This window comes from Martes martes (assembly GCF_963455335.1).
Source record: "Martes martes genome assembly, chromosome: 9".
NCBI classification, from domain to species: Eukaryota; Metazoa; Chordata; class Mammalia; order Carnivora; family Mustelidae; genus Martes; species Martes martes.
Window position 1 is genome coordinate 50,511,771 of NC_137896.1, and position 27,403 is coordinate 50,539,173.

Genomic DNA, 27,403 nt, shown 5'->3' on the forward strand with positions numbered 1-27,403 from the left:
TCTCCCCTACTTCTGAATATTTGAAAATGTGCACAATAGGACCCAAAGAAAAGGCAGGTAATGAGAGACCCAAAGGTAAGCAACAGGCTTATAAAAACACACAAAAATTGCGAGCTCACAATTAGAAATGCAAATTAAAGTTACAAACAGGATGTCATTTTCATCAATCAGATAGAAAAAAGATAAAAATATTTGGTAACATTCAGTATTGGGGTGAAGAGAGGCAACTGACACTGTTGGGGAAAGTATCCATCGGTACATTGGAGGGCACTTTGGCCTCACCTTTCAAAATTATAAACACACACTGCTTGGCCCAGCAATTCCACTTCTTAGGAATTTACACCACAGATAATTAAATCAAGTATTTTCTGCAACCTACAACAGCCATACACTAGAGATAGAAAAGTGGAGGAAACAATGCCCCTGCCCTCATAGGGCTTCCATTCTTGTAGGGGAGGAGACAGCCAATAAAGCAAGTTAAGTACACAGACAATTCTAAGGTCGAGAGAGGTAAGTGTGATGAAAAAAGCAAACAGAATAAGGGCATTGGGAATGGCAAGAAGTCTATTTTGCATGGGCTGGTCTCTCAGAGAGGGAGAGCCTCTCTGAGGACAGGAGAACGTAACAGTTGGGCAGAGACCTGGGTAAAAAAAGGCAGAAGAATGTCCAGGAGAACATTCCAAGAAGGGAAGGAAGCCACGGGCTAACATGCAAACTTGGCTTTCCTGCCCTCTGCTTTACTTTTTATTCCCTAACAGTCTTTCATTCCTCCAAAGAATATGAGCACCTCTTGAATGTCTCTCTTTGTCCCAATATAAAAATGAAAATAAGCATACCCTTTTAATACAGTACATCTTTCAAGGAAGGTACCAGGCCAGCACTGTTTCCCCAAACACTCTTGGGCCTAACAATTTCATTTCTTCAAAGGAAGAATTCCCAAACTTATCTCAGTGTAATGCCAAACCTGTTAACAAAAGTACATTAAAGCTATTCATGAGTTTTTAATGCAGAAAAACCTTTCCACAAAAAAAGAGGACAAATTAGTTTCACAAAAGATACTGACCAGCTTACTAGATAACTTTACACAAAAAAAACCAAAAACAAAAACAAAAAAACTGTCAGTCCCTGCCCTTCTGGCAAGAATGTGAACCACTAACTTAGAGGAGACTGCAACTTAATTTCATAACCTTTTAAGCAATGAATTTGAAATGCTGAAATGTCTATTTGGATAAATACTTCTATAATATAAATATTCTATAAATAGAAATATTTATCGAAATATTTATATTTTTATTTACCCAAGTATTCATATTTTCAATTTCATGATCTTTTAGGCAATGAAATTGATATTTTTATGAGACTGACTCAGACCGAAATTGATATTTTTAGAGACTATTTTGATAAGTATTTGACACTGAAGTGGCCAGTGTCAATTAAGGCCATTCCAGTTGACCCCAAAAGAAATGACTCTGTAACAACACCTGAGAACATTACATAGTAACTTGTTCAAAACCGTGAAACATCCAGACTTCATACTTGCCATGAATGATGCGTTCTATGACCAGCCAGATTACGAAACTAGCATACAAGGAGAGATTTGTCCCTGTGAAATACACTATCTTAATTCTGAAATCAGCTTTACCTGGATGCATTCATCTCCAACTCAGAGGGAGAACGCAAAAAAACTAAAACTTCCAGACTCTACGGAGATTCCTAAGGAGACAACTCAGTGCAGTCATATTTCAAGCACCTGCACAACCAACGACAGGTTTCCCTCCAATCGCTGGCGATGCGGTGTCCCCCTGGGCACAGCGCACCATTTAACCTTCCCCCAAACGTCCAGCAGTTCTGAGCAGAGAACGCCTCTTCTGACGACGAGCTACCCGAGAAAAATGACCAGAGTGAGAAACCGAGAAAAGGTAAGCTTCCGCACAAGCCAGCCCAGCACGAGGGGCGCTCGGTTTTGAGTTCTATGCAGATCTGAGGCGAAGAGACCCAACGCTCTCAGGCTTGGGAGCCTGAGCTTCTGCGTCTCATCTCGTACGTGCTGGCGTCCGGGAGCCTCACAGAGGACGCCCCCCCCCACGCCCTCCTCTACTCTCCCACGCGGGGTCGTGACTGCCCGCTGTTCCCAGCCCTTGGAGGAGACACTGGTCCAGCCCGTCGCGGACAGGGTCCCACTGGCTCCCCTGGGAAGGGGAAGGGCACGGGGCTGAGCTCCGCGGAGGGCCAGAAAAGGACACCCGGGGAGGGAGGGGACCGTCGGAGTGCTCCCGCAGGCAGATACCTTGGGGAAAGGATGCCCACGGGCTGCACCCGCGGGCCAGGCGAGGGGAAAGGATGGAGGAGAATTGGAAGAGGACACCGGAGTATGGAAGGGAGACATGGGGCGCTCCCGCAGGCAAGAAACTTATGGAGGGGCGGGAGGATCCAGGTCTGCTTGCGCGCCAGGTAGGGGGCCTCGCCCCTGCGCCGCGCCTCACCTGCCCAGAGCCCGCTTCATGCCCGCGTCGGCGGCGCAGCGCGGCTCTGCCGGCCCCTTGCCCGCCAGGCGCAGGTTCTGCTTCAGGCGGCAGTCGGCGTCCAGCGCCGCGGCGGTCGAGCCGGAGGAAGACGAGCCCGAGGCGGCGCAGCGCTCATGCTCCAAGGCGACGGGCTCGGTCCGTTTCCTCATCCCGCGGCCAACACGGCCGGCCGCCGGCGGCGTCCGCTGACCTCGCCCGCCCGCGCTGCAGTCACCGCTACTCACGGGAGCCGCGGCCGCCGGGAGCCCGCACCCCGTCGCATCCCAGCCCCAGGCCGCGGCGCCCGGCTCTACGGACCGGCGCCTGGGACCAGGCTGGCCGCGTCGGCCAATTAGCGCCGCGCTCCCACCGGCCCCGCCCCCTCCTGGGTTCCGCCGGGAGCGCGCCCAGCGTCCCCGGCGCCGACCTGCGGCCATTTTGGAGAAGGGCGTGCGAAGCCTTGTGGGGCGTCGCGGGCTGGTGGGGGCCGAGCTACGGGTGGTGCAGGCGAGGGGTCTGGGCTAGGGCGCCGCGGGGGGGGAGGGTCGCCTTTGCCAGCGTGCTCAGCGCCGTGAGCAAACGCACTCGGTCCTACCCCAGATCAGTGGCCCAAATGTGGGAGGACAACGGCCGGAAAGCACCCAACGAGCCAGAGCCGCAGAGGAGAGCTGGCTCCTTCCTCTCCCGCCCCAGACTGATTTTTTTCCCTAATGCTGGAAACCCAACGTGAACGAATCCCTCTGAAACGTTTCTATAATGATTTATGAGAACAAAAAGCAAAAGGTAACATGTCACCATTTTCATGATTTATAATTATTTTCCCACAAGATTTTACTTTTTAAAAAATACACTTTCAGGTACTTTTTTTTTTTTAAACACAAACATATAGGTAATTTAATTTTTAAGTTTAGGGCTGAACGTATGAAAACTGAACTCATTAAACAATTTACTTCTTAAAGTCTGTATTTGATTTTAGATTTTTGTAAAGCAATTAGTAGCTGGAGCAGGAGACTCTTGACCAGGTTGGGAGTAGAGATTACTTAAAGAATCTTAAAAAAAAAAAAAAAAAAAAAGTGGAAAAAAATGTGTTTCAAAGATAAATTTACACTTGTGAAACCCAAGTTAAGAACTAATTCAACTCATCTTACAAAGAAAAGAGTAGTTTCACAAATTTAGTTTTACAGCTTTGGCATTCTTTAATATTTCTTGCAAAGGATCTACAACCAAGAGATTTGCTTATCACAAAGTGAACTTTCATTCAACATTCAAAATTTCAACATTTCTGTTAGTTGAAAACTATTGGCAACTGATAATTTAACATCAATTAGAAATCCCTTTAGAAATTAGTAGCTCCTTCTGGGGCACCTGGGTGGCTGGCTCAGTGGCTTAAAGCCTTTGCCTTCAGCTCAGGTCATGATCCCAGGGTCCTGAGATCAAGCCCCCGCATTGGGCTCTGCTCAGCGGGGAGCCTGCTTCCTCCTCTCTCTCTCTGCCTGCCTCCCTGCCTCCTTGTGATCTCTATCTGTCAAAGATTAAAAAAAAAAAAAAAAAAAGGAGAAATTAGTAGCTCCTTCTATTAGCTTTGTAATGATACTTAAATTGTGAAAGAATTTCATTAATTGTGTTATAAAAATATCCCAACCAGCATTCATATTTGTGTGGATATCACCAAATACTCTTTTAGAATTTAAATTGTGAATTCTTTAAACTGTTATACTAGCACATACTGGGATTAGGAATCCAGAAACTGAATTAAAAAAAAAAAATTTGACCCTATCACTCACAAAATCCTCTTTAATAGGAAAAAGGAAAAAAAAAAAAAAACAAGGGAGGGCTGTTGAGAAGAGAAATGTGAGGGTTATTGAGTCTGGCTGGCATTAGGCCTTGCCCATACAGTCCTCAACTCTTGGTCCTGTAGGGGCCAAGGGCCAGGCTGCTCCAAGGTGGGCCACTTTGGTTTGAAGATTATTTTGAGCTAAAGGCAATTAAGACCCTATAGACTTCCTCCCCGTGGAAGAAACTTTTTGCCCCTCCCTTGACTATATAGAAGAATCTAAATTGGGGGTTTTTCCCAGAATAATTTATTACCAGGAATAAATTTTATCTGAGTGACCCATCTATATGGCAAGGCAAGCATCTAATTACCAAACCTTTGCTCTTCTTATTGCCCTGTGACTTGCATTCTTTCCCTTCAAAGTCCCAGACCCCTACCTGATTCTCCTTAGTTCAGGATAATATACAGATACCTTATTTTGCCTGACTATCTTTGGAATTTCCATGTCAGTGTGGATTCCCTATATGTAGGAAACTAAATTTGGTTTTCTCCTGTTAATCTATTTCATATCAATCTGATTCTTAGTACAGCTATAAGGTCCTAGAAGGGAACAGGAAATTCTTGCTTCCTGATATTCCTCATTGACTTTCCATATGGTCTTTAAATACCATCCTACGCTGATGACACCCACATTTGTATCTTGTACCCCTTCCTTGAACTCCAGGCTCCTCTATCTAATGGTCTACTCATCCACTCTGATATCCTGTAGGCACCTAAAGTTACTATGTTCAAAGCTGAGCTCCCAACTCTTTTCCTATCCCAAACTCCACGTGTAACCTTCCTCACCTCAGGAATGGCAACATTATACTTCTATTTCCTTGGGTCAGAACCCTGGGATCATCCTTGAATCCTCCCTTCTTATGTCTATCTGTATTACCACTTCTTTCAAAATCAATCCAGCATGCAACCATTTCTCACTACCTCCTCCAACCACACTCTGGCCCAAGCTGCCATCCTCTCTCACTTGGATTATTTTACTAGTGTAAGTGGTCTCCTACCTCCACTTTTGCAACTTTTGTCTACTTAACTCAGCTGTCAGAAAGTTCTTTTTAAAGATGTAGGTCCAGTCCTGCCATTTGTTTGCTTAAAATAACTGTATGGTTTCCCATCTCACTGAAGATAAAACAGAAAGCTTGTGAAAGGGCCTCCAGCCCTCACTCTGATCTCAGCCACTAAGGTCTCCCTCCCTTACCCTGCTCCAGTGTCACTGCCTCCTTGCTGAGGCTGGGGCCTCAAGGAGAGGTGTGGGTGGCATGTGTGTGAGTCATCCATCCCCCTCCTTGGGGCCTTTGCACTTGCATTCCTCCTGCTGCTAATTCTCTGCCCATTCTATGGCCCCATCTCCACATGGGTTATTCGCTCCCCACTGCAGGTCTGTGCTTTCTCTGAACACTAAGAAAACCTTCAGGTCATCTCATCATCACTCTGTTTACCTGCCTTGGCTTATTCTCCTGAGCATTTTTTACTAATGTATTTATCATTGATATATCTGTATCCCACACTAGAACATAGACTCTGAGAACAAGGACTTTGTTCACTACTTTATCTTCAGTGTCTAGAACAATGCACAGAATATAGTAAGCACTTCATAAATATTTGCTGAAGGAGTAATGAATCACCACAATCCTTCAGAAGTGTGTACTGTTGCCCCCATTGTACAGGTGAGGAAATGAATCTCAGGCCAAGGATCTGAAATTAAAAAGGTTTATGACAAAGGAAGGTTGTGGATACTGGCGATTGTTGGAATACAGTCTGGTAGCACGACCACTATGGATCTGTGTTTTTAACAAAACTTAGCTAAATTATCCCTGACTGTAGAGCTGAAAAGGAAATGTCAATTAGCTTAATGATTCAAAGGCTTTGTAGGCCATTCCCATGCTCATTCTTCAGATTACATATCTGTTGTATCTTTATTTGCAAAAGAGGAACATAGTTTCTAGGGTTAGCTAGAATGAATCCAGTAATATTGCCTTTTAAAAAAAGTTTTGCTTTTTAAAAGGTAGCCAAATAAAACAAGTTGTCTCTATAGCATTAATTTTCATCTCTGATTCTATATGATTATGAAAATTTCCATAATCATGTAGGTAAGATTATGGCTGTGTGAATTGATGTTAATCTGGGTATTTTCCCCCTTTGTAGGCTTCCTGATTAAAACTATTTTCCAAATGTTTTTAAATGACTCCTTTAAAATCAAAGGTGATTTTGTGGGGTTCAAAGCTTAAATACAAAGTCTGTCACTTTAGAAGCTGAGTAAACTTGGTAGGTTATCTATTCAGTTGTTGGGGCGCCTGGCTGATTCAGTCCTTACAACCTGTAACTCTTGATCTCAGGGTACTGAATTCAAGCCCCAAGTTGGCTATGGAGCCAACTTTAAAAAAAAAAAAAGTTATTTATTTTGCTTTCTAATCGGTACCAAGGGTCTTAAAAGCTACCTTAGGGTTAATCATGATAATTAAATGATACATATGTCACACTCCCTACCAGAAAGGAGAAACCCAATAAAAGTTGGTTTCCCTTTTGAGCAAACAAAAGCCCACACTGCAAAACGAAAACGAAATGCTGCGTCATTGCATTAATGCACACCAAGTTTCTGAGCATTCCTTCTCAATCTCAAAGTAGAACCCCGTTGAACCTAAATGAAAATGAATCGACCAAATTTTAAAAAAAGAAGTTGCGAGATACGTATATATCGCGAGCTGAGCTTCAAAAGAGAGCCTTTGCTCAGCTTACAGGCTGGAACGCATGCCCGCTGACTCTCCCACAGTTTGCACGGGATTCCCTAGGGAAGGATGCGCCCGCGAACCCCTCCTCGGCTTTCACCTTTCTTATAGTGCGGCTGCGCAGCGGAGGCAACTGTCCCTTGGCCGCCGCCGTAGGCCAGGAGGCCCAGGAGCGCGTTTTTATTGGCTGGGCGTGTTTGGCGCCAAAGAGCGAAACGGAGGCGGAGGCTAGTACCCGCCGCTGTGGGACTGGAAACCATCCGATCCCCAGAAAGGTGTGCGTGAACCAGGCTACCGTTTGGCGTGAGAGCCGGCGGTTGACGAGGCCTCGGGACCCGGGCGCGGACGATATGTTCTGCGAAAAGGCCATGGAGCTGGTCCGCGAGCTGCATCGCGCGCCAGAAGGGCAGCTGCCCGCCTTCAATGTGAGGGAGGACGGGGTCAACCGGGCTGGTCTGGCTGAAGGCGCGGGGCCTGGGAGCGCGGCGGGCGGGCGGAGGGTGGGCGACCCTGTGGGTCTAACCTGCGTCTCCTCCGAGCGTGGGCTTTCTCACCGTGTTAGCTCCAAAGTAGGGAACAAAAATTTTGCAACACAGAAAACGAAACATAGCAGGAAAAAGAGCATCCGTGTTTATATTACGCAGCGATTTGATGAATTTCTTGAGTATATTGCCTTCAGTGTTACCTACATACAAAGTTACTGCTGGTTCCTTTACTTGACCAAGCGTTTCTTGGTTGCCCGTTAACCATCTAGCGTTTGTTGAACGCTAAGGCAGAAGGTAGGCCTGTAGAGCCAAGCCGGGATTCGGGCTCCGTTGTGTGAGGTTGGAGCAGTACTCCGGCTTTCTGTGGCTGTCCGCTTCTGCAAAAACGAGAAAGAGCATAATAATAGGACTCAGTTCTTGCTATAGTGAGTGCCCTCGGAGTGGGATATATATGTATAGGTCCTCTGGACAGTGCCTGACACACAAGGAGCAAATTAACTGCTGTTAATTTTCCGTGTTACAACAAGACCCCAGCTCTGACACCTAGGACAGGATGGTCTGGTTTGTTCCCTTATCTCTGGTTTCCTTACACCTCCGCAATTTGGGGATTTTTATGAGCCTGACCCCTTGCCTCCTACCTCTCTCTCCCTGCCTAGCCCCACATGTCCTTTATTCACTACTATTTATTACCATTATTCTTAATTTTCTGTTACTACTCCAAAAGAATGCTAAGCATATGGCCTGTGTTATCTGTTGTTCTCATAAGAACACTTTGAGATTAAAACCATTTCTTGTAGCCATGTATACAGAGGCTTAGGGAGATTAAGTATCTTGGCTATAGTAAGAAGTGAAACTAGGATTTAAATCCTGGCAATCTGGCTTCAGACCTGCACTGTAAGTTCTATACTTGACTACTTTCCCTAGCATAGAGCAGCCGCTGTGTGGATGCCAGGGCATGTTCTCCTGGGAGAGGGGTAAAAAAAGGAGTATTAGAATGCAGTGTGAGGACACAAGAGAGGCATACACAGGAGCATAAGGAGAAATGTTGGTATGAACTGGGGTAGAGGAGGGGGCATTTGGGCCACACCTGGAAGGATGAGGTCCCTACTCCAAGAAAGAAGATAGGCATTGCCGCTGAAGGTTACAGCCTTGCAGAGACTAATGGTCACATAGGAAGGGAGGGACTAATGTGTGTGCAGAGGCTACATAGGTGGGTTCTAGACCTAGGAGAATTGGGTATTAACGTATAAGGCATTTGGAAGCTGGTAAAGGATTCTAAACAAGGGAGTGATAGGGCAGTTTTTTATGTATTGAGGGTAATGATGGCAGCACTACGTGCAACAGATTGGAGATGAGAAAGAACAGTGGCAGGGAGATGGTTATGGGTGGTTATGATCACTCCTTAAAAAAAAATCCTTAAAAAAAAAATATAGATCAAGTTCAGGGATTTGTCCAAACTTACAGCATATTGGAGTAGAGCCTCACTTTGAACACGGGTTTCCTAGATTCCTGTCTTAAGCCTCTTCAAACATAAGAAAATATATAATTGTTGTTCTTCAAGGACAGTTACTTCATTTAAAAAGTTAGGAGACAATGATGGGAAGTTCAGCAGAGATGCTGGAATGCCAAGGGGTGCAGGCTCTAAAATAGGACTCCACGCTGCATTCAGATAACTAGGCGTATGAGGAGACAACCTCAAAGAGACACTTGTCCAACAGGAACTGGCCACAATAGCCTTGCGACTGGCTCTGCAGACCTTGAGTCCATCCAGCAACCTGTTTCACTCAAACTTTAAGTTACCACTTTTGGGGGGGGGCGTCCAGGGAAGGAACTTAAAACTTATAAAATCACTCCTTTTTCTAGGTCTTAGTTTGGCAGGGCACCTTTTGCAGCTTTTGCTGCACGTGCACCTTCTGCTGACAAACCCACCTGCTAGCCAAGTTACTCAGCAGCCTGGAAGACTCAGCCTGAGGAGGTTGGCCACTCTTTGCCATAGCCACGCAGGGACAGGCCAATCCATCTGATTGGTCTGAGGGCTGATAGGCCCGTGGCCCACAGGAACTTCCAAGAATCATTCCTCCCAGGAAAATGATAGTCAGTAGGTCTAGAGCAGGACTCTGCCTTATTCATTCCAGGATCTCTCAAGGTTAGATGCCGTATTCAGCAAATTGAAATAATTGTCCACTTTCTATATGCAGAACTGGTAATAGTTTAAGTGAGTTTTTAGGAAAATTATCTTGGGCTCCCAGCCTGAGGTGGGAATTTTTACTATAGATAAATCTAAATCTGAAAGCATGTATGTATTTTTATTTATTTAAGATTTTATTCATTTATTTGAGAGAGAACACAAGCAGAGGGTAGGGGCAGAGGGAAAGGGAGAGAGAGAAACATTCCCCATTGAACAGGGAGCCCCACCTAGGACTCGATCCCAGGATCCTGGAATCATGACCTGAGCCAAAGGCAGACATTTAACCAACTGAGCCACCTAGGGGTCCCAGCATGTATGTATTTTTTTTTTTTTTAAGATTTTATTTTGAGAGAGAGAAAATACAAGCAGGGAGGAGGGGCAGAGGGTAAGGGAGAAGCAGACTCCCTGCTGAGTGGGGATCCAAATGTGGGACTCAGTCCCAGGACTCCAGGGTCATGACCTGAGCTGAAGGCAGATGCTTAACTGACTGAACCACCCAGGTGCCCCACATGTGTGTATTTTTATAAAATTTCACACATCTTTTTTTTTTTTAAGATTTTATTTATTTGACAGAGATCACAAGTAGGCAGAGAGGCAGGCAGATGGAGTGGGGGGGAAGCAGGCTCCCCGCCTAGCAGAGAGCCCAATACGGGGCTCGATCCCAGGACCCTGAGACCATATCCCAAGCCCAGGCGCCCCTCACACGTATCTTTTGTATGCCTGTAGATCTATTACTCATATAGGAGTTTCAGCTATTTCTTAAAATATTATTTGCTGACAAAAGTAATATTGAACTGAATTCTAATAGATCAGACTTTTCCATGACCTCTTTTTAACTACTTGAGGAAAGGGAAGATAGAAATCATGCTTATGTTTTTTTTTAATTGGGAATTATATATTTTCTTATGTTTGAAGAGGATTAAGTTCTTGATTTTGTAGTTATATCAATAGTCCCAAAAAGTTTTTGCTACTGCATACATTTTGGTCTTAAAAGTAGTTGGGTCACTTATCTTTGGATTGCTGATAGACCTGCTATGTAATATTTGTGAATTTTAGAATTTTAATAATTTTATTCTTCCAAAGGAAAATTTTTTAGAAGTTTGCCCCAAGGTGGATAGTAAAGAAACTCCTTTGGTCCTTCTCTTGTTGCATACCAAAAGTGTTCATTTTTTCTGGTAATCTTTTTTTTTTAAGATGTTATTATTTAGGGGTCCCTAGGTGGCTCAGTGGGTTAAGCCTCTGCCTTCAGCTCAGGTCATGATCTCAGGGTCCTGAGGTTGAGCCCCACGTCAGGCTCTCTGCTCAGCAGAGAGCCTGCTTCCCCCTCTCTACCTGCCTCTCTTGTCTACTTGTGATCTCTCTCTCTGTCAAATAAATAAATAAAATCTTAAAAAAAAAAGATTTTATTATTTATTTGAGAAAGAGAGTACACAAGCAGGGGGAGGGGCAGAAGGAGAGAGAGAAGCAGACTCCCCACTGAGCAAAGAGCCCTATGCGGGACTCAGTCCCAGGACCCTGGGATCATGACCTGGGCAGAAGGCATTATTACTACCCTTGTAGTAATTTTTTAAGATCTGTTTTCATTATTTATTTACTTACTTATTTTTGTCATGTCTTAGCACTTTTTACAAATGTATGCATCCTTATAACCAGTGCCACAGTCAAGATTTCTGTCACCCCAAGGGTTCCCTTTTCCCCTTTTGTAGCTACCTACTACCTGCAGCTGTGGGCAACCACTGATAGACTTTCCATGGCTACAGATAATAATTGTCTTTTTTGGTGGAGAGGTGTCTGGATTCAGTGTGCTAGGAGTTGCATACTTTTTCTGTAAAGGGCCAGCAGGGATCATACAGTATGTACTCCTTGGTATCTGACTACTTTTGCTTACTGCAGTGTATTTGAGAGTTTCCTTAATCAGTTATGTTGATTGCATAAGTTGTCGGTAATTCATTCCTTTTTATTGCTTTTTTTCTCTATTTTTTATTATGGTAGAATATATATACAACATAAAATCTGCCATTTTCACCAATTTTAAGTGTACCTCAGTGCCATCAATTACATTCACATCATTGTACAACCATCACTCCTCTGTCCAAAACTTTTTCATCAACTGAGACAGAAACTCTGTAACCATTAAGCAATAGCTCCCCATTTCCCTCTTCCCTCAGCCCCTAGTAACCTCTAATCTAATCCCTAGGAATTTGCCTATTATTTTAGATATTTCAGGTAAGTGGAATCACACAATATTTAACATTTTATGTCTGGCTTATTTCACTTAGGATAATGTTTCCAAAGTTCAGTGCATGTTGATGCATGCAGTACTACATTCCTTCTTATGTCTAAATAATATTCCATTGAATAGATATACCATATTTGATTTATTAGTTCATCAGTTGATAGATATTTGGGTGTTTTTACTTTGGGGCTGCCATAAATAATGCTGCTCTGAACATTTATGTGCAAAGTTTTTGAATGAACATGTTTTCAAATTTCTTGAGTATATACCTAAGAGTGGAATTGCTAGATAATATGTTAATTCTATGTTAAACTTTTCGAGGAACCATCAGAACATTTTTCATAGGGCTGCATCATTTTATATTCCTGTCTACAATGTATGAGTGTTCCAATTTCTCCTTATCCTCACCAACACTTGTTATATCCATTCCCATAGGTATTGCTTTTTGATAAGATATCAAAATCAAAGATAAACAGAGTAGATCAAACATTGCTATAGACTTGGTGGACGAATTAATAGATGTGTATCAATATCATTTTATATATTCTAGGAGGATGGACTCAGGCAAGTTCTGGAGGAGATGAAAGCTTTATATGAACAAAACCAGTCTGATGTGTAAGTTCTGACGGATAGATGTCTTTTTTTAAGAGTTTTTATTTATTTGAGAGCACAAGCAGAGGGAAGGAGGAGAGGGAGAGGGAGAAGCAGGCTTCTCACTGAGCTGCAGCAGCCTGATATGGGGCTCAGTCCTAGGACCTCAAGATTATGACCCGAGCCAAAGGCAGACACCCAACCAACTGAGCCACCCATGCACCCCTGATGAGATTGATATTTTAAAACAACTTAAAAAATATGATGCTGAAATAAGATAATGTTCCATCAGTTTTTAGATATGATTTTTTTTTTTAATTCTCTGTGAGCCTGATCATACTGTAGCTATACAGGACTGAGGGGATTTGTGTTGATCACCCTAAATTTATGGGGATTCAAACAGTGCATGGTACATAGCAGATGCTCAGTAAATATTTATTTGAATCATATGACACTCAGGGTATTAGAGTGAATCTAAAAGAGATGAGACAGCAGCAAATAAAAATTCTAACAAAGTGAAATCTATAGTTTCCACTGCCCATTTTCACTAATAGCTGCCTTGGTGCCTTAAATGGATGACAGACAATTTGTAAACTTTAATAGGAGCTGCAGTGATTTCCAGCAGCTTTAGCAAAGTTTGCCTAGAACCAGTGCTATAGAAGGCTACAGCCTGGTGTGTAAAAGGGCTCTGGGTTTAGAGAACATTTAGAGCTGAGCATGGTGGTGGCACAGTGGAGCATTTGGGCTGTGTGACAAACTTCATAGGTTCTTGTGATTTGGTGAAGAACAAGATACAAGGAGTACCAGCTCTGGGATCAGAGGTGATTTATCCAGATCTCAACCTAGAGAGATGTCCGTCTGTGACCTGACATTTCATTTTTGGCCTTATTAGGTACAGGGTTTTGATCTGTTACTTGGGCATAGAAATCAGTAACATGCTGGTAAGATCTGTGGAGCACATGAACAATGGGAGCATTTTCCAACTGTGTTGTTTAAGGAGAGATACAGAAAAATCTTCACAGGTGGAATGAAGGAAAGAACCATAGCAGGTTTACAATAAGTGTAAGGCAGATATAAAGTCCTGAACTCAAGTTCCCAAGCACTTTGTTCATTCATTAATTCATGCAACAAATATGTAGTAAATGATTATGTGCTGATAAGTGGCTCTGGTATTTCAGCTGTAAACAACACAGTAAAGATGTCTGTGCCCATAGCCCTCACAGTCTAATAATGCAGAAGATAGATAATAAATATAGATATGCCGAATTGGGATACGTGCCATGAAGGAAAACAACAGTTCTGGGAGAGAGAATAATCAATTAAAGGCAGACTTAGATTGAGGAATCAGGGAAGTTCTCTCCAAGGAAGAAACCTTTCAGCTGAGATCTAAAGGAGAAGCCAGTTTCAGTGAGACAGTGACTGTGGGCAGAGAGTGTCCTAGGTGGAGGGGGCAGTATATGCAAAGGCCCTGAGTTGTGAAGAAGGGTGGGGTGCTCAGGACAGTGATAGTTAAAGAAGGTCAGTGTGGCTGAAGTTTAGCAAGCAGGCAAAGGGTAACACAAGACGAGAATTTAAAGCATGTGGGACTGATGGTGGCATGGTTATGTTTTAAAAGATCACCATAGCTACTCTGTGGACAATAGACAAGGGGACCAAGAGAAAAGGGAGGCATGCTGGCCATCCAGGTGACAGCAGAGGTGATCTGGACTAAGTGGAAAGTGAACAGGTTAAAGACATATTTAGGAGGTGGCCTGACAGGCCTTAGTCCAGTAAGGGAATGATTTTCCTGTATTTGCTGTATTTGTACCGTTTGCAAATTTGTGATCCAAAATTATGTGCCCCACCCTCCTAGTTTCTTTCTTGGTGGGGTGTAGGGGACAGTCACTATTATTAGTTTCTGTTAAAATTTTTTGTCAGAAGACTATTCCTTTTTAATTACTCTTGTAAAAGTAAATTTTTTTAGAAAGTCCTTATGTACTTAATGAAATCTCTGGTGTTAGCTTGGGTATATTATATTTGTACTGTTTCTTTATACTCCAGAGCACACTGTAAACAATGTGGAGAACGAATCTGAATTTCAGAGAGTGACAGAAATGTACAGAGCAGATGTAGAAGACATGATAGGACGGGGACATAGATATTTCCCTCTATTTTCAGGGCCTGGAACAGGCACTGCAGGAAGGAATCCCTTTTTGTATCTATCCAGTTCCTTTTATTTTTATTTATTTATTTATTCACTTATTTATTTTAAGATTTTATTTATTTATTTCACAGACAGAGATCACAAGTAGGCAGAGAGGCAGGCAGAGAGAGGAGGAAGCAAGCTCCCTGCTGAGCAGAGAGCCCGATATGGGGCTCGATCCCAGGACCCTGAGATCATGACCCGAGCCAAAGGCAGAGGCTTTAACCCACTGAGCCACCCAGGCATTCCTATCCAGTTCCTTTTAAAACTCCAAAGTAGATTCTTACTCATTCTGTACATTCTGTACATTGTCTTTGATTTGTTTTTTTCCATCATTTTTATTATGGTAAAATATAAATAACATAAAATTTGCCATCTCAACCATTTTAAGTGTACAGTGCAGTAGTAGTAAATATGTGCATAATGTTACACAGCTGTCACCACCATCCATCATCATAATCCTTTATCCTGGAATACTGAAACTCTGTGCCCATTAATTAATTATACATCTGGTTTGTGGGGTTTTTTTGTTTGTTTGTTTGTTTTTAAAGATTTTATTTATTTGACAGAGAGAGAGATCACAAGTAGGCAGAGAGAATGGGGAAAGCAGTCTCCCCGCTGAGCAGAGAGCCCAATGCAGGGCTCGATCCCAGGACCCTGGGATCATGACCTGAGCCGAAGGCAGAGGCTTTAACCCACTGAGCCACCCAGGCGCCCCATACATCTGGTTTTTAAATATGATATTTATCTAATATCTAAGGAGATGTACATTTTGTAGGGTAAAACCAAAATTTTTCCCTCTCTGTGTGAACAACACTGCAATATAGGACACATACATGTTGAAGATCAATAAATATTTGTGGGATAAGTTTTTTTTTTTTTTACTACCATTTTAACTCACTTTATTGCAAAGATTTGGAAAAACCATTAAAAGAGTAGTCGTATTTAAAATAAAAACATGATATAAGATCATAATCTTGTTAACCATGATGTTAGGTTTATCTCTTACTCCAGCATGGTAAAAGAATTCTAAAAAGTGAGTAAACACAATGTGTGTCTTTTGAAAATAATGAAGATTAATCAGTGTGCAAAAATGCAAAATACCAAATGGTTAAATGAAATGCTGATAGCATGATTTTAGGTAAATTAGTTTACTTTTGGTTTTGGGCTTTTTTATCTTTTAGCATACCAATAAAAGCTCTTATGTGGAGGAAGGTACCATTTATTTAGATTAATCGCTAATTATAAATAGATAAAAACAATCATGGAGGTCAGTTGTTAGTTGGCTTTGAAAATTTTCCTTATGCTGAAATATCTATATTTGTTCTTTTCTTTTTTAAATGTTCTTACCAGGAACGAAGTAAAGTCAGGTGGACGAAGTGACTTGATACCAACCATCAAGTTTCGACACTGTTCTTTGTTAAGAAATCGACGCTGTGCTGTAGCATACCTGTAAGTTTCTCAGTTTTTGCTTGTGGTACAGGGAATAATGGAGGGCTTTCCATGTGGTTTCCTAATTAGCCATTTCAAATGGATAACAGACGTTCTTAGATTTGTTTTTCCTGGGACGCCTGGGTGGCTCAGTTGGTTAAGCGGCTGCCTTCAGCTCAGGTCATGATCCCAGCGTCCTGGGATCGAGTCCCACATCGGGCTCCTTGCTCGGCGGGGAGCCTGCTTCTCCCTCTGCCTCTGCCTACCACTCTGTCTGCCTGTGCTCGCTCGCTCTCTCTCTCTAACAAATAAATAAATAAATAAATAATTAAAAAAAAAAAAAAGATTTGTTTTTCCTGTATAAGCATTCTAAATACTTTATTCCATTAAATTTTTTCATTGTAAAAAATTGCAGTATTCATAAAACTAGGGAGAATAATACTATGAACCCCCCATGAAGACATCATATAGGTTTAACAGTTTTTAACATTATTATCCCATATTTGCTTCATCTTGTTTTATTTGCCTGTATTAAACTATTCTAGAAACTGATGGGCTTTTACCACTGAATACGCTAAGAAATAAGGACCTTTGGGGCCTCTTCTCCCATGACCATGGCACCATTCTCAAACCTAGAGAAACAAAGAACTCTTCACTGCACCCATCCAGCCCATATTTATGTCTCCCTGTCATCCCCAAGGTATCTTCTTATAGTCATGCGATCTCATACCTTCTTTCTGTCCTAGGTATGACCGATTGCTTCGGATCAGAGCACTCAGGTGGGAGTACGGCAGCGTCCTGCCCAATGCCTTACGATTTCACATGTCTGCTGAAGAAGTAAGCTAGTACTGTTGTTCATGTTTCTGAATCTGGAAAACGCTGGTTGTGGCATTGTTCTGTAATAGTATTTGTATAGTAGAGTATAGCATAGTATTGTTCTGTAATGGTATTTCTCTTTAAAATCTGTTTTTCAGCAGGTTTTGGTCTGTATTTACTTAGTATATACTATGATGAGAATGATAGGAGTAATTCTAAATGCTATTTGGAAACCTCTCTGATTAACAAGATTAAGGGTTCCATTATGTTATTTATTAGTGATCCATTTATAGGATTAAAGAACTGGCATCATTATTTAGGGATTTTCCATAAAGAGAGAGAGTGTGTGTGTACTCTTATTCAACATGAATACCTGTAACAAAACTCTTCATTTGTCCCATCGCTAAGGCCCAGAGCTAGCCCAATATTTAAGGACACAGGATTAGAGTCAAGTAAACTTGGGTTCAGAATGTTGTTTCTGCCACTGTCTAATCTTCAGTAAGTGACTTGAGTTCTCTCTATGTCTAAATGTCCTCATTTACACAATGAGGGTGGTAGTACTTACCTATTATAGGCTTGAAGTGACTTCTGACACTATTAGAGTTAGACCAAATTTCACCAGCCACAGGTTTGGGGGTTCCCAGGGCTTCCCTCCTTTCTGACTAACTGGCTACAAATTTGAGGGGTCCTGCTATCTCCTTAGGTTTAGAGCTTTGAATTGAATAGCTTAGGTTAGAGCTTTGATTCCAGTCAAACTTCCAGAGAGGAGAGTGGAGATAGAGATGGAACTCAGTCACATGGATGGTGTTTTAAACAATGGTGCCTGTGTGATAAAACCCCAGTAAAAATTCTGGACACCAAAGCTTGTGTGAGCCTCCCCAACTGAGAGTACTTTGTGTGTATTTTTACATATTGTGCCAGAAGGGCAGTGTGTTATGAGTCCATAGGGAAAGGACACTAGAAGCTTCATGTTTGTTTACTGTCAGGGAGCAAGAATGTCCTGTCCCCTTAAGGTCCTTTTAACCAGAATAAGAATCGAATTGACATGAGCTAGATTTTTTTTTTTTTGAGATTTTGTTTATTATTCATCAGAGAGAGAGGGCATGCACAAGCCAGAGGAGAGGCAGCGGGAGAGGGAGACAATCTCAAGCAGACTTTGTGCTGAGCACAGGGCCCAATATGGGGTTCGATCCCACAACCCTGAGATCATGACCTGAGCCAAAGTCAAGAGTGGGGCACTTAACTGACTGACCCAGGTGTCCCAACATGAGACAGATAAACAGGAAAAAAATCAAATTTCATACATACAGGGAATCCATACAGACATGGAAATTCCAAAAGCAGGCAAAATATATGTCTTTTCTGTTGTTGTTAAGTAAGCTCTGTGCCCAACATGGGGCTTGAACTCAAGACTCTCAGATCAAGAGGATCAAGAGTCATATGTTCTACCAGTGGAACCAGCCAGGAGCCTCAAGGGTTAGGAGTTTAGGACTTGAAAGGGAAAGAATGTAATCCTCCAGAAGAATGGAAAAGAGCAAATGTTTGGTAAACAGATGTTTGTGGGGGTAGAAGAGGTAGGGGGGTGGGGGGGCACCCACAGAAACAATGAGACAAAGAGAGGCTTTGTTATCAAACAGGCTTTGCTAAGTCCCTCCCTGTCTACTATACCTTGTTCAGAGAATAATGTGGTTGTCTATGGTGGGAACTCTCTTCCTGGAGTAGATACTTAATCTAAATTTTTTAAGGCAGTGGTAAGAGAGGCAAAGAGCTTTTCCTTTTTCTTTTTAAAGGTTTTTATTTATTATTTGACAGAGAGAGAGACAACAAGAGAGGGAACACAAGCAGGGGGAGTAGGGGAGAGAAGAACGCTTCCCGCTGAGCAGGGAGCCTGATGCAGGCCTCTATCCCAGGACCCCAGGATCACGACCCGAACCAAAGGCAGATGCTTAATGACTAAGCAACCCAGGCTCCCCAAAGAGCTTTTCCTGAATGTGCTGGTTTTAAATTGCTTTTTAACTCAAAACACTCTTCTTGCCAAATTGGCCCATATTGGGGTGACCTACCCTTTGCCCCTGTAATACCTTGCCAGACCTCACCATGTGTCTCTTCCTTCGGCTGCTAGTGTTTCTTATCCCTTTCACTACGGTAAAATTGTGATTGTAAGTGTAGCGCTTTCCACAGTTCTGTGAGTCATGCAGTTGCATTATTAAACCTGAGGGCTCAGGCAGGCACACACACACACACACACACACACACACACACACACACACTTTCTTATAAGGATTATGAAGACGTTTTTCTATGGAGTCTTTTAGGAGCTGTATTGTTTTACCTTTCACAAGGAGATCTACAGTACTGGCATTGATTTCTGTGTATAAGGTTGAATTTTGAATACGGATAGTGAGATAATCCAATACCACTTAACTGAAAAGTTCTTTTCACCATTGCTCTACATGTGGTGCCACTTTTGTCATAAATTGTGTGTCAGTATATCTGAGGATTTGGGATAGGGGACTTTCTCTTCTGTTCTCTTAATCTATTTGTCCTCATACCAATTCTACACTGTTGTAATTATTATAACTTTATTGTAAGTCTTGAGTAAGTATTACCACCTTGTTCTTTTTCAGGTGTGTCAACTATTTTTGGCCCTTTGCATTTCCATGTAAATTTTAGACTCAATTTGTCAGGTTCTGTTTCTTTTTTTCTTCTCTTTCTTTTTTTTTTTTTAAAGATTTTATTTATTCATTTGACAGACAGAGATCACAAGTAAGCAGAGAGGCAGGCAGAGAGAGAGAGAGGAGGAAGCAGGCTCCCTGAGGAGCAGAGAGCCTGATGTGGGGCTCGATCCCAGAACTCTGGGATCATGACCCGAGCCGAAGGCAGAGGCTTTAACCCACTGAGCCACCCAGGCGCCCCTATTTCTTTTTTTTTTGAGATTTTGGTTGAAATTGAATTGAATCTATAGGTGAGTTGGTATAATACTGAATCATGTATGTGGTAATCCCTGCATATATTTAGGTCTTTAATATCCCTCAACAATGAAAAAAATAACAGATTTACTGAGACGTAACTTATATAACATAAAGTTTACCCTTTTAAAATATACAACTCGGGGTTTTTTGTATATTCAGAGTATCTGTTATCACCATCTTACTCCAGAACATTTTCATCACCCCCAAAAGAAACTCTGTATCCATTATCAGTTACTCTACATTGTCTCCTGTCTTCCCAGCTCCTGGAGGTTACAAATGTGCTTTTTGTATAGGTTTGTGTGTTATGGATTTTTCATTTAAGTGGAATCATGCAGTAAGTATGTAGCCTTTTGTGCCTTTCACTTAGCATGTTTTTAAGGTTCATCCATGTGCTAACATGTACCAGAACTTCATTCTGAGGTATGGCTGAATAATATTCTATTGTATGGATATACGTATCTTATTCACTCATCAGTTGATGGACACTTGGGTGTTTTTCTCAGCAGGGTTTTAATGGTTTCCAGAAAAACTATCAATGCAGGGTTTAGAGAGATCATAATTCTGAAATGGAGTTTTTCCCATGATTCTGTATCTGGTCAAATGTCTCTTAGGTCTGTGGTTAAGTATGCTAGAATGTAACTTCTGCGAGCATAGATTTTCACTTTGTTAAATGATCCATTCTAAATCCCCAGACCGGTACTTGGTTCATAGCAGGCAATTAGTAATACTTGCAGTTTAAATGAATGAATGGTCAGTAGTGATCTATGTGGGAAAATGTGCTATTTATGAAAGGATGAAAATACAATTTCTGCAAATTTTTTTTCTTTTAACTTTGTCAAATGACTATATTTACAGATGGAGTGGTTCAATCGTTATAAAAAATCCCTTGCTACCTATATGAGGTCTCTGGGAGGAGATGAAGGTTTGGACATCACACAGGATATGAAACCTCCGAAAAGCCTATATATCGAGGTAATTATACCTTTTAAGATGGATTTTTCTTGGTGTGCCTGGCTGGCTCAGTCGGTAGAGCATGATGCTCTTCATCTTGAATTTGAGCCCTATGATGGGTGTAGAGATTAGTTAAAAGTAAAATCTTTAAAAAAAAAAAAAACACTAAGATAAAATAGATTTTTCTTCAATGCATAGATTATGCTGACTTTTGTCTAAGAAGAGGGAGTATATGAATATATATTAACTTAACATTAAAAAAGAAACATATATCCAAACCAAAAATGTTACCTCTAGGGGGATGGTGGGAATAGGATAGAATAGCTAAAATTTTCTGAATGTACGTATTTTAACAGTGTTAACTTTGGAACCATATACATACTTTATATATTATTAAAAAAATTAAAGTGGAAGACCAACCCATAGATTTTGAAAGCAGAATGAAACATATGAACCTATGTTTTAAGTTGGTAGATTAGTCGAACAGGAATTATTTTAAATTACTTTAAAGGCAAATAGCTTCCAAAACCAGTAGGTGAAAAGTTAATGGAGATGATGATGAGGTTTATGGATGGGTACAGGTAACACCTAGACCCACTGATCAGTCGTAACATCCAGAAAGGAACAACCAGACATTTTATGCTTCATGAGGTCTTGCAAGAGGAAGTGTGTAACACCATTTGCCAAAAAATCAAACCTGATCTGATCAAGCCTCTAGATAAAACTTCAGTTTATAGGAAATTCAGGGACTGAGGAACATGTTAAGTGACCCCATAGGGACCCACAACAAAATCTAGTCTGTGGGAAACTACCAAAGTACCCACTTTCTTTATCAGTAGATTGCCAGGAGGAAGGGGGAAAAGGGAAAAAACTGTATAGATTAAAAGATGTGGAGACATGTCAGAAATGTGTCATGTGTAGCTCTCGTTGGATTCTGATATAACATGGCAGCCTTAAAGAAAACAGTGATGAAACAGATGGGGGAATGTGGATACTAGCCGGGAATTTCATGATAGTAAAAATGATTAATAAGATGTGATAACAGTATTGAGATTATGTTTCTTGAAAAAAAATCTTACACCTAAAACTAATATAACATCAACTGAAATTAAATAAAAACTTAAGAAAAGAAAAAGAAATTAATTGAAACCAAAAGCTGATTCTTTGTGAATAAGAATAAAATCGATAAACCTCTAAAAAATTAAATTAATCTCATTTTTTTAGAAATAGATACTTAAATATTTACGGATGAAATGGTATGTAGGATTTGGTTCAAAATAATCCAGAAGTAGGTGAGGAAGCAAGATTGGCCGCATGTTGATAATTGTTGAAGCCAGTTGATGGAGTTTCATTATATTAGTCTTTTTACTTCTGAATATTTGAGATTTTCCATAACATAAGTCTATTTAAAGAAGCAAAAACATGGTGTTGGGGTGGGGGAGGAGATTCTTCTTAAATGGTATTTTTTGAACTAAGTAAAATAGCTTTGGAAGTCATGTTAAGATTTCAGAGGGATCATAGGGCATGAAATTATCTAGGAAAAGTAGAAGACTGGAACTTGCTGGTGGGGTTGGCTTCACTCATACCAATGCGAGACCTCAGGAGCACCAACTCCTATCCTGGGTTCTCATGGGAGAGGAAAACTGAGAGCTGCAGTCTCTTGGTAATCTTGGCAGTTACAGAAGTGGTTATCAAAAGGCTGCCTCACCCCTCCTACCTCCTAACAAAGAACCTCTCTTGATTCTTCTGATGTGAGTCTGCATCTCTTCTTTCATGCTGTACTTCTACATATTTCTGGGAAACAATCTGAATATTGAAGAAGATTAGAAGAATCCCTTTAAAACAGAAATTGTAGAGACTTACCTATGTTGTTTTCTCAGATACTGATATTTCATGGAAGAATCTGTTAAGAGGCAAGTTGGAGTCAATAAAACATTCTCTTTTCTTTGTAGATAGGTATTTTGATTTTTCAGGATTTGCAGAGGGAACACAATATGTGAAGTTGTCTTCCCTCACCAGCTCCCTAGGTTTCTTTGCTGTCGGCATGGACATACACATACATGTGGAGATCCTGCCATTCTCCCCATCCCAGCAGGACAATTGGCTTGTCAGTAAGGAGTCCTAGGCCCAGGTACACAGAGAAGAAACAGAGAGACAGAATGCCTAGTATTTGTACTGGGTGGGTATTTTTATAACCCCTATTTACTTTATGGTCACTATATATTAAAAATAATTTAGATAAAACAAAAGGTTGTTTTTTTGTTTGTTTTTTTTTTTTTTCTTTCCAGGTGCGGTGTCTAAAAGACTATGGAGAATTTGAAGTTGATGATGGTACTTCAGTCCTGTTAAAAAAAAATAGCCAGGTATTTCTCGTGTTGAGATACTTCAAATCCTATGAGTGTTGAACGATGCAAATGTTAGAATCAGTAGCAAAGTAAATGTTGCCTTGTGATGAGCATGTGTATCATAAGCATTATGCTTAGTATAAGACACACTGTTTTGTCTGTTTTCTAAATATAAAGACTTGCATATATCAAGAAAAGTTTAATTTACTAGGTTATTGCTTATATTTAACACTAAGCATGTTACTGAGAAATTATCACAATGGGCCTTTTTCTAGGTAAGTGGGCTTATTCTTATTAAAGGCTTATGAAATTGTTGGATTTAACAGCTTTCTTTGAATTTATTAAAAAGGTGCTAAGTGCTCGGGGCACCTGGGTGGCTCAGTGGGTTAAAGCCTCTGCCTTCGGCTCAGGTCACGATTCCGGGGTCCTGAGATCAAGCCCCGCATTGGGCTCCCTGCTCAGCGGGGAGCCTGCTTCCTCCTTGCTCTCTGCCTGCCTCTCTGCCTACTTGTGATCTCTGCCTGTCAAATAAATAAAATCTTTGGGGAAAAAAAAAAGTGCTAAGTGCTCATTTTCAGCTCGTAGGTCACCTTTCAAATTCTAGTTCTTTGGCAAAGAAATAGTGATATCGATCAAAAATTTCTTTTTATTTTATTATATTTTATTTTATTAAGATTTTATTTATTTATTTGACAGAGAGAGAGATCACAAGTAGGCAGAGAGGCAGGCAGAGAGAGAGGGGGAAGAAGGCTCTCCACCAAGCAGAGAGCTTGATGCGGGGCTTGATCCCAGGATGCTGAGATCATGACCTAAGACGAAGGCAGAAGCTTAACCCACTGAGCCACCCAGGCACCCCTAAAGAGATTCTTCAAGGGATTGTTAGAGCAAAAATTTCCCTCCCAAGTATCCTCTGGGAAGTAGATAGAATGAATAGAAAGCAGATGTTGAAGAAGTGCTCTCATCAGAATCTGTATTTCTGGAAGACCCAGCAGGAAGTTGTGGTTCACAAGAACAAAGCTATCCTCATAAAGCAAGATAGGAGAAAACTTCATCTCTGTTGTCCTGTGTTTGAATTTCTCTCTCAAGCTCTTTGGCTGATCTCTCCACCAGAGTGCCCAGGTGGGGCTGGGTCAGGTGGAAACCAGCTGAGCCTGCCCCACCCCTTCCTGCTCCAGTGCTAGACAGTTGTCACTCTCTGTAGACCGTGCAGAAGCCTTCCCCTTGACATGTTTTAACTTGTCTCAGTATTGCCCACCCTCAATTATAAAAATAGAGGACAATTTTATATGTCTTTTACTTACTATCTATTTATCTACTTCTAAAATATCTGACCACATCTAAAACCAGTTTTCTATAGAATTTGGTGTAGATCATCCACATAATATAAAATATTAATAGGAAAACTTTTTTTGCCATAGATTTCTTTATACTTGTCCATATAGCAAGCATGTTTATGTGTCCAGAAATCAGAAACCACCCCCCCACACTTTGTAGTAGGAATTGGAATAACTTAAACAACTAAATATATTTTCCCTTTTTTTACGTTTCACATTCTTAAGGCATTTTAAAAATCCATTTAACAAATTAGACAGCAGGATGTCTTCTTGACTGGTCAGGAGGTAAATCCCTGTCTCAGGTCCCACAATAGGCCTGTGAGCTGGTGAGGAAGGCCCATAGGCCCATGGAACCACAGCACGCTTCCCTGAACTATTGTGATAATCCCTCATGCTGCAGTTATTTTCGAAGATTATTTGCTATGAACTTCCTAATGTAGGGTTTTTGGTTTTTACCCAAGAATGTCTGTCTATCTTTTCTTTGAGACTTCTTTGGTCATCTGTGAGATTGGAACGTTTTCTGCCTTGCTGCCTGCACTTTCCCACCCCAGACTTCAGTAAACGCTCCCATTTTAAGCCCCTATGTTTTGAGGGAATCAGACAGGGAGAATCTTTTCGGCCTCAGAACAAGAGTGGTTTTCTCTTGGAAGGACACGGAGTATGAGCCTTAGCTGGGTACCAGTGTCTTTACACGCAGTGTGTGAACAGCACCCACCCTGCAGATTACATAATCCTTGAAAAATACAGGAGGATAGAGGCTACTGTAGTTATGATGAGAATAAATGTTCAGGCTCAATACCAGAGAAGCTTAATTGAGAAGAAGCTCCTTTCAGTGGTCTTCCCAACAAGCTGTTGTCCCCTTGTGGTCCACTGGTGCAGAATCCCACCCTGGGGTTTTCTGTGCATAAATCCCAAAATGCAGACGGCAAAATTCCTGCTGGAATGCAGAAATCTTCAGTTAAGTTTAACTGAAACAAACTATAAATTTATTTATAAAAATCAGAATTCAGTAGAGTTTTAAGTGGCTTCAATTTCAATTGACTAAAATAACAAATGTACTTAACGTTTAGCTACTCAGCTGCTTGAAAAATAGGCAATCAATTGTTGCTTTTTAATGATGCAAAATGTAATTTTCAATTCTTATCCAATTTTTTCTCTTCCTCCCCCCCTTCCCCTCAGCACTTTTTACCCCGGTGGAAGTGTGAGCAGCTGGTTAGACAGGGCATTCTGGAGCATGTGCTGTCCTGACCTTGTGCTGAGGCACCGCCAGGCTTCCCTGTGGTGTGAGGGGCAACCACACAACGGAATGTGCTACACGTCCCTCTCCACCCTCACCTCTTTGGTTTTAAAGGTTCTTTAGAGAAGTTCTTTAAGATAACCAGAAGTATCTGGCAAAGGAGTGGTTTGCTTTTCTTGTACAGGATTCATCCTCCTCTTTGTAATAAACTGTAGGCTATGTCTATAATTACAAGATTCCTATAGTTACTACAATGTGGTTTTTTGACAAAATTTTTTTAATGAAAGTAAACATTTGTTAACATTTGATTTTCTTTTTCCTCCCTGGTAATGACTTTATTTTTCCAGTGTACATTTCCAGCCCACGGTATAGCATACTGTCTTATAGTACAAATTCAAGGAAGATAATACCTTTCCTAAGTGACAAAACTTTGGCAAATTATATATAATATAGTAGTACTCTTTAATATAATAAAATCCTTTTTTGTTGTTGTCGGGGTCATGTGTTACTTTAGTGATAATTTTCACTCCAAAAATGTTATTTAAGTACCAGAACAAAACACTGTGGTTTTTAATGGTGCTTTATAGCAGAATAAGCTATTTTATGCAAATTAATATGCCTTTTAAGACTATATAATTTCTCCTTTTATTTATTTATTCATTCAGAGGGACAGAGGGAGACAGAGAGGCAGAGGGAGACAGAGAGGGAGAGAGAGAGGGAGGGGCAGAAGGAGAGAGAGAGAAAACCTTAAGCAGGTTCCATACTCAGTGCAGAGTGTGATATGGAGCTCAAACTCTCAACCCTGAGATCCTGACCTGAACGAAAACCAAGAGTCGCACACTTAACTGACTGAGGCAGCCAGGTTCCCCTGTAATTCCTCCTTTTAAAGAGCATTCCCTCAGGGGCTCCTGGCTGGCTCAGTCATGTAAGTTGTTGGTTGTGAGTTGGAGCCCCATGTTGGGTGTAGAGATTAAATTGAAATAAAACTTAAAAAAAAAAAAAAGAGCACTCCCTCATACAAGTTTGTGAACTTTATCATAGCAGGGTAATTGTATTCAGGTGGCTCTGCTTTGCAAGAATTCCAATGCATGACCAGTTTTAAAATTCTTCCTTAAAGGAGGTTATTATGCCAATATGATTTATAAGTAGTTTTCAGAAATTATGAAATTTTTGCATAAATACTGGAATCCTCAAAATTAGGTGGTCATTTCAAACAATACTGCTTTCAGATGGTCCCTTTTATTTAGAAACTCTGCACCTCTTTGGTTTGATGAAAAGTCACATAGCTTTTCTTCAGCTTATTTAAAAAAAAAAACCCTCTGCCTAAAATATGGTTTTTTAAAAGATTTATTTATTTATTTCAGAGAGAGAGTCAGTGAGTCTGTGGGGGGAAGAGGTAGAGGGAGAATCCCAAGCAGACTCCCTGCTGAGTGGGAGCCCTAGAGGGAAGCTCAGTCCCACAATCATGACCTGAGCCAAAATCAAGAGTCGGACACTTAACTGACTGAGCCACCCAGGAATCCTGATTTTTTAAATAACAAATACACCGCCAGCTTGCAGAGACCTGGGGGAGTGGG

The 27,403-nt window shown here is 41.3% G+C and overlaps 2 protein-coding genes across 2 annotated transcripts in view; one reads left to right on the forward strand and one right to left on the reverse strand.

Moving 5' to 3' along the window:
* Nucleotides 1-2,824, reverse strand: part of ABHD12 (abhydrolase domain containing 12, lysophospholipase) — an 87,157-nt gene extending 84,333 nt beyond the window's left edge. The window contains exon 1 of the mRNA XM_080813923.1: nt 2,484-2,824. Coding sequence (XP_080670049.1) covers nt 2,484-2,674 — 191 coding nt within the window. The 5' untranslated portion in view covers nt 2,675-2,824. The remainder of the gene's footprint in view (nt 1-2,483) is intronic.
* Nucleotides 2,825-7,271: 4,447 nt separating this feature from the next.
* Nucleotides 7,272-26,815, forward strand: GINS1 (GINS complex subunit 1). Its single transcript, XM_080814202.1, has 7 exons — nt 7,272-7,483; nt 12,518-12,582; nt 16,094-16,192; nt 16,918-17,008; nt 20,815-20,931; nt 23,199-23,273; nt 25,769-26,815. Exons 1-7 carry the CDS (start codon nt 7,409-7,411, stop codon nt 25,835-25,837), a joined length of 591 nt encoding a protein of 196 aa, XP_080670328.1. The 5' UTR covers nt 7,272-7,408; the 3' UTR covers nt 25,838-26,815.
* Nucleotides 26,816-27,403: the final 588 nt, after the last annotated feature.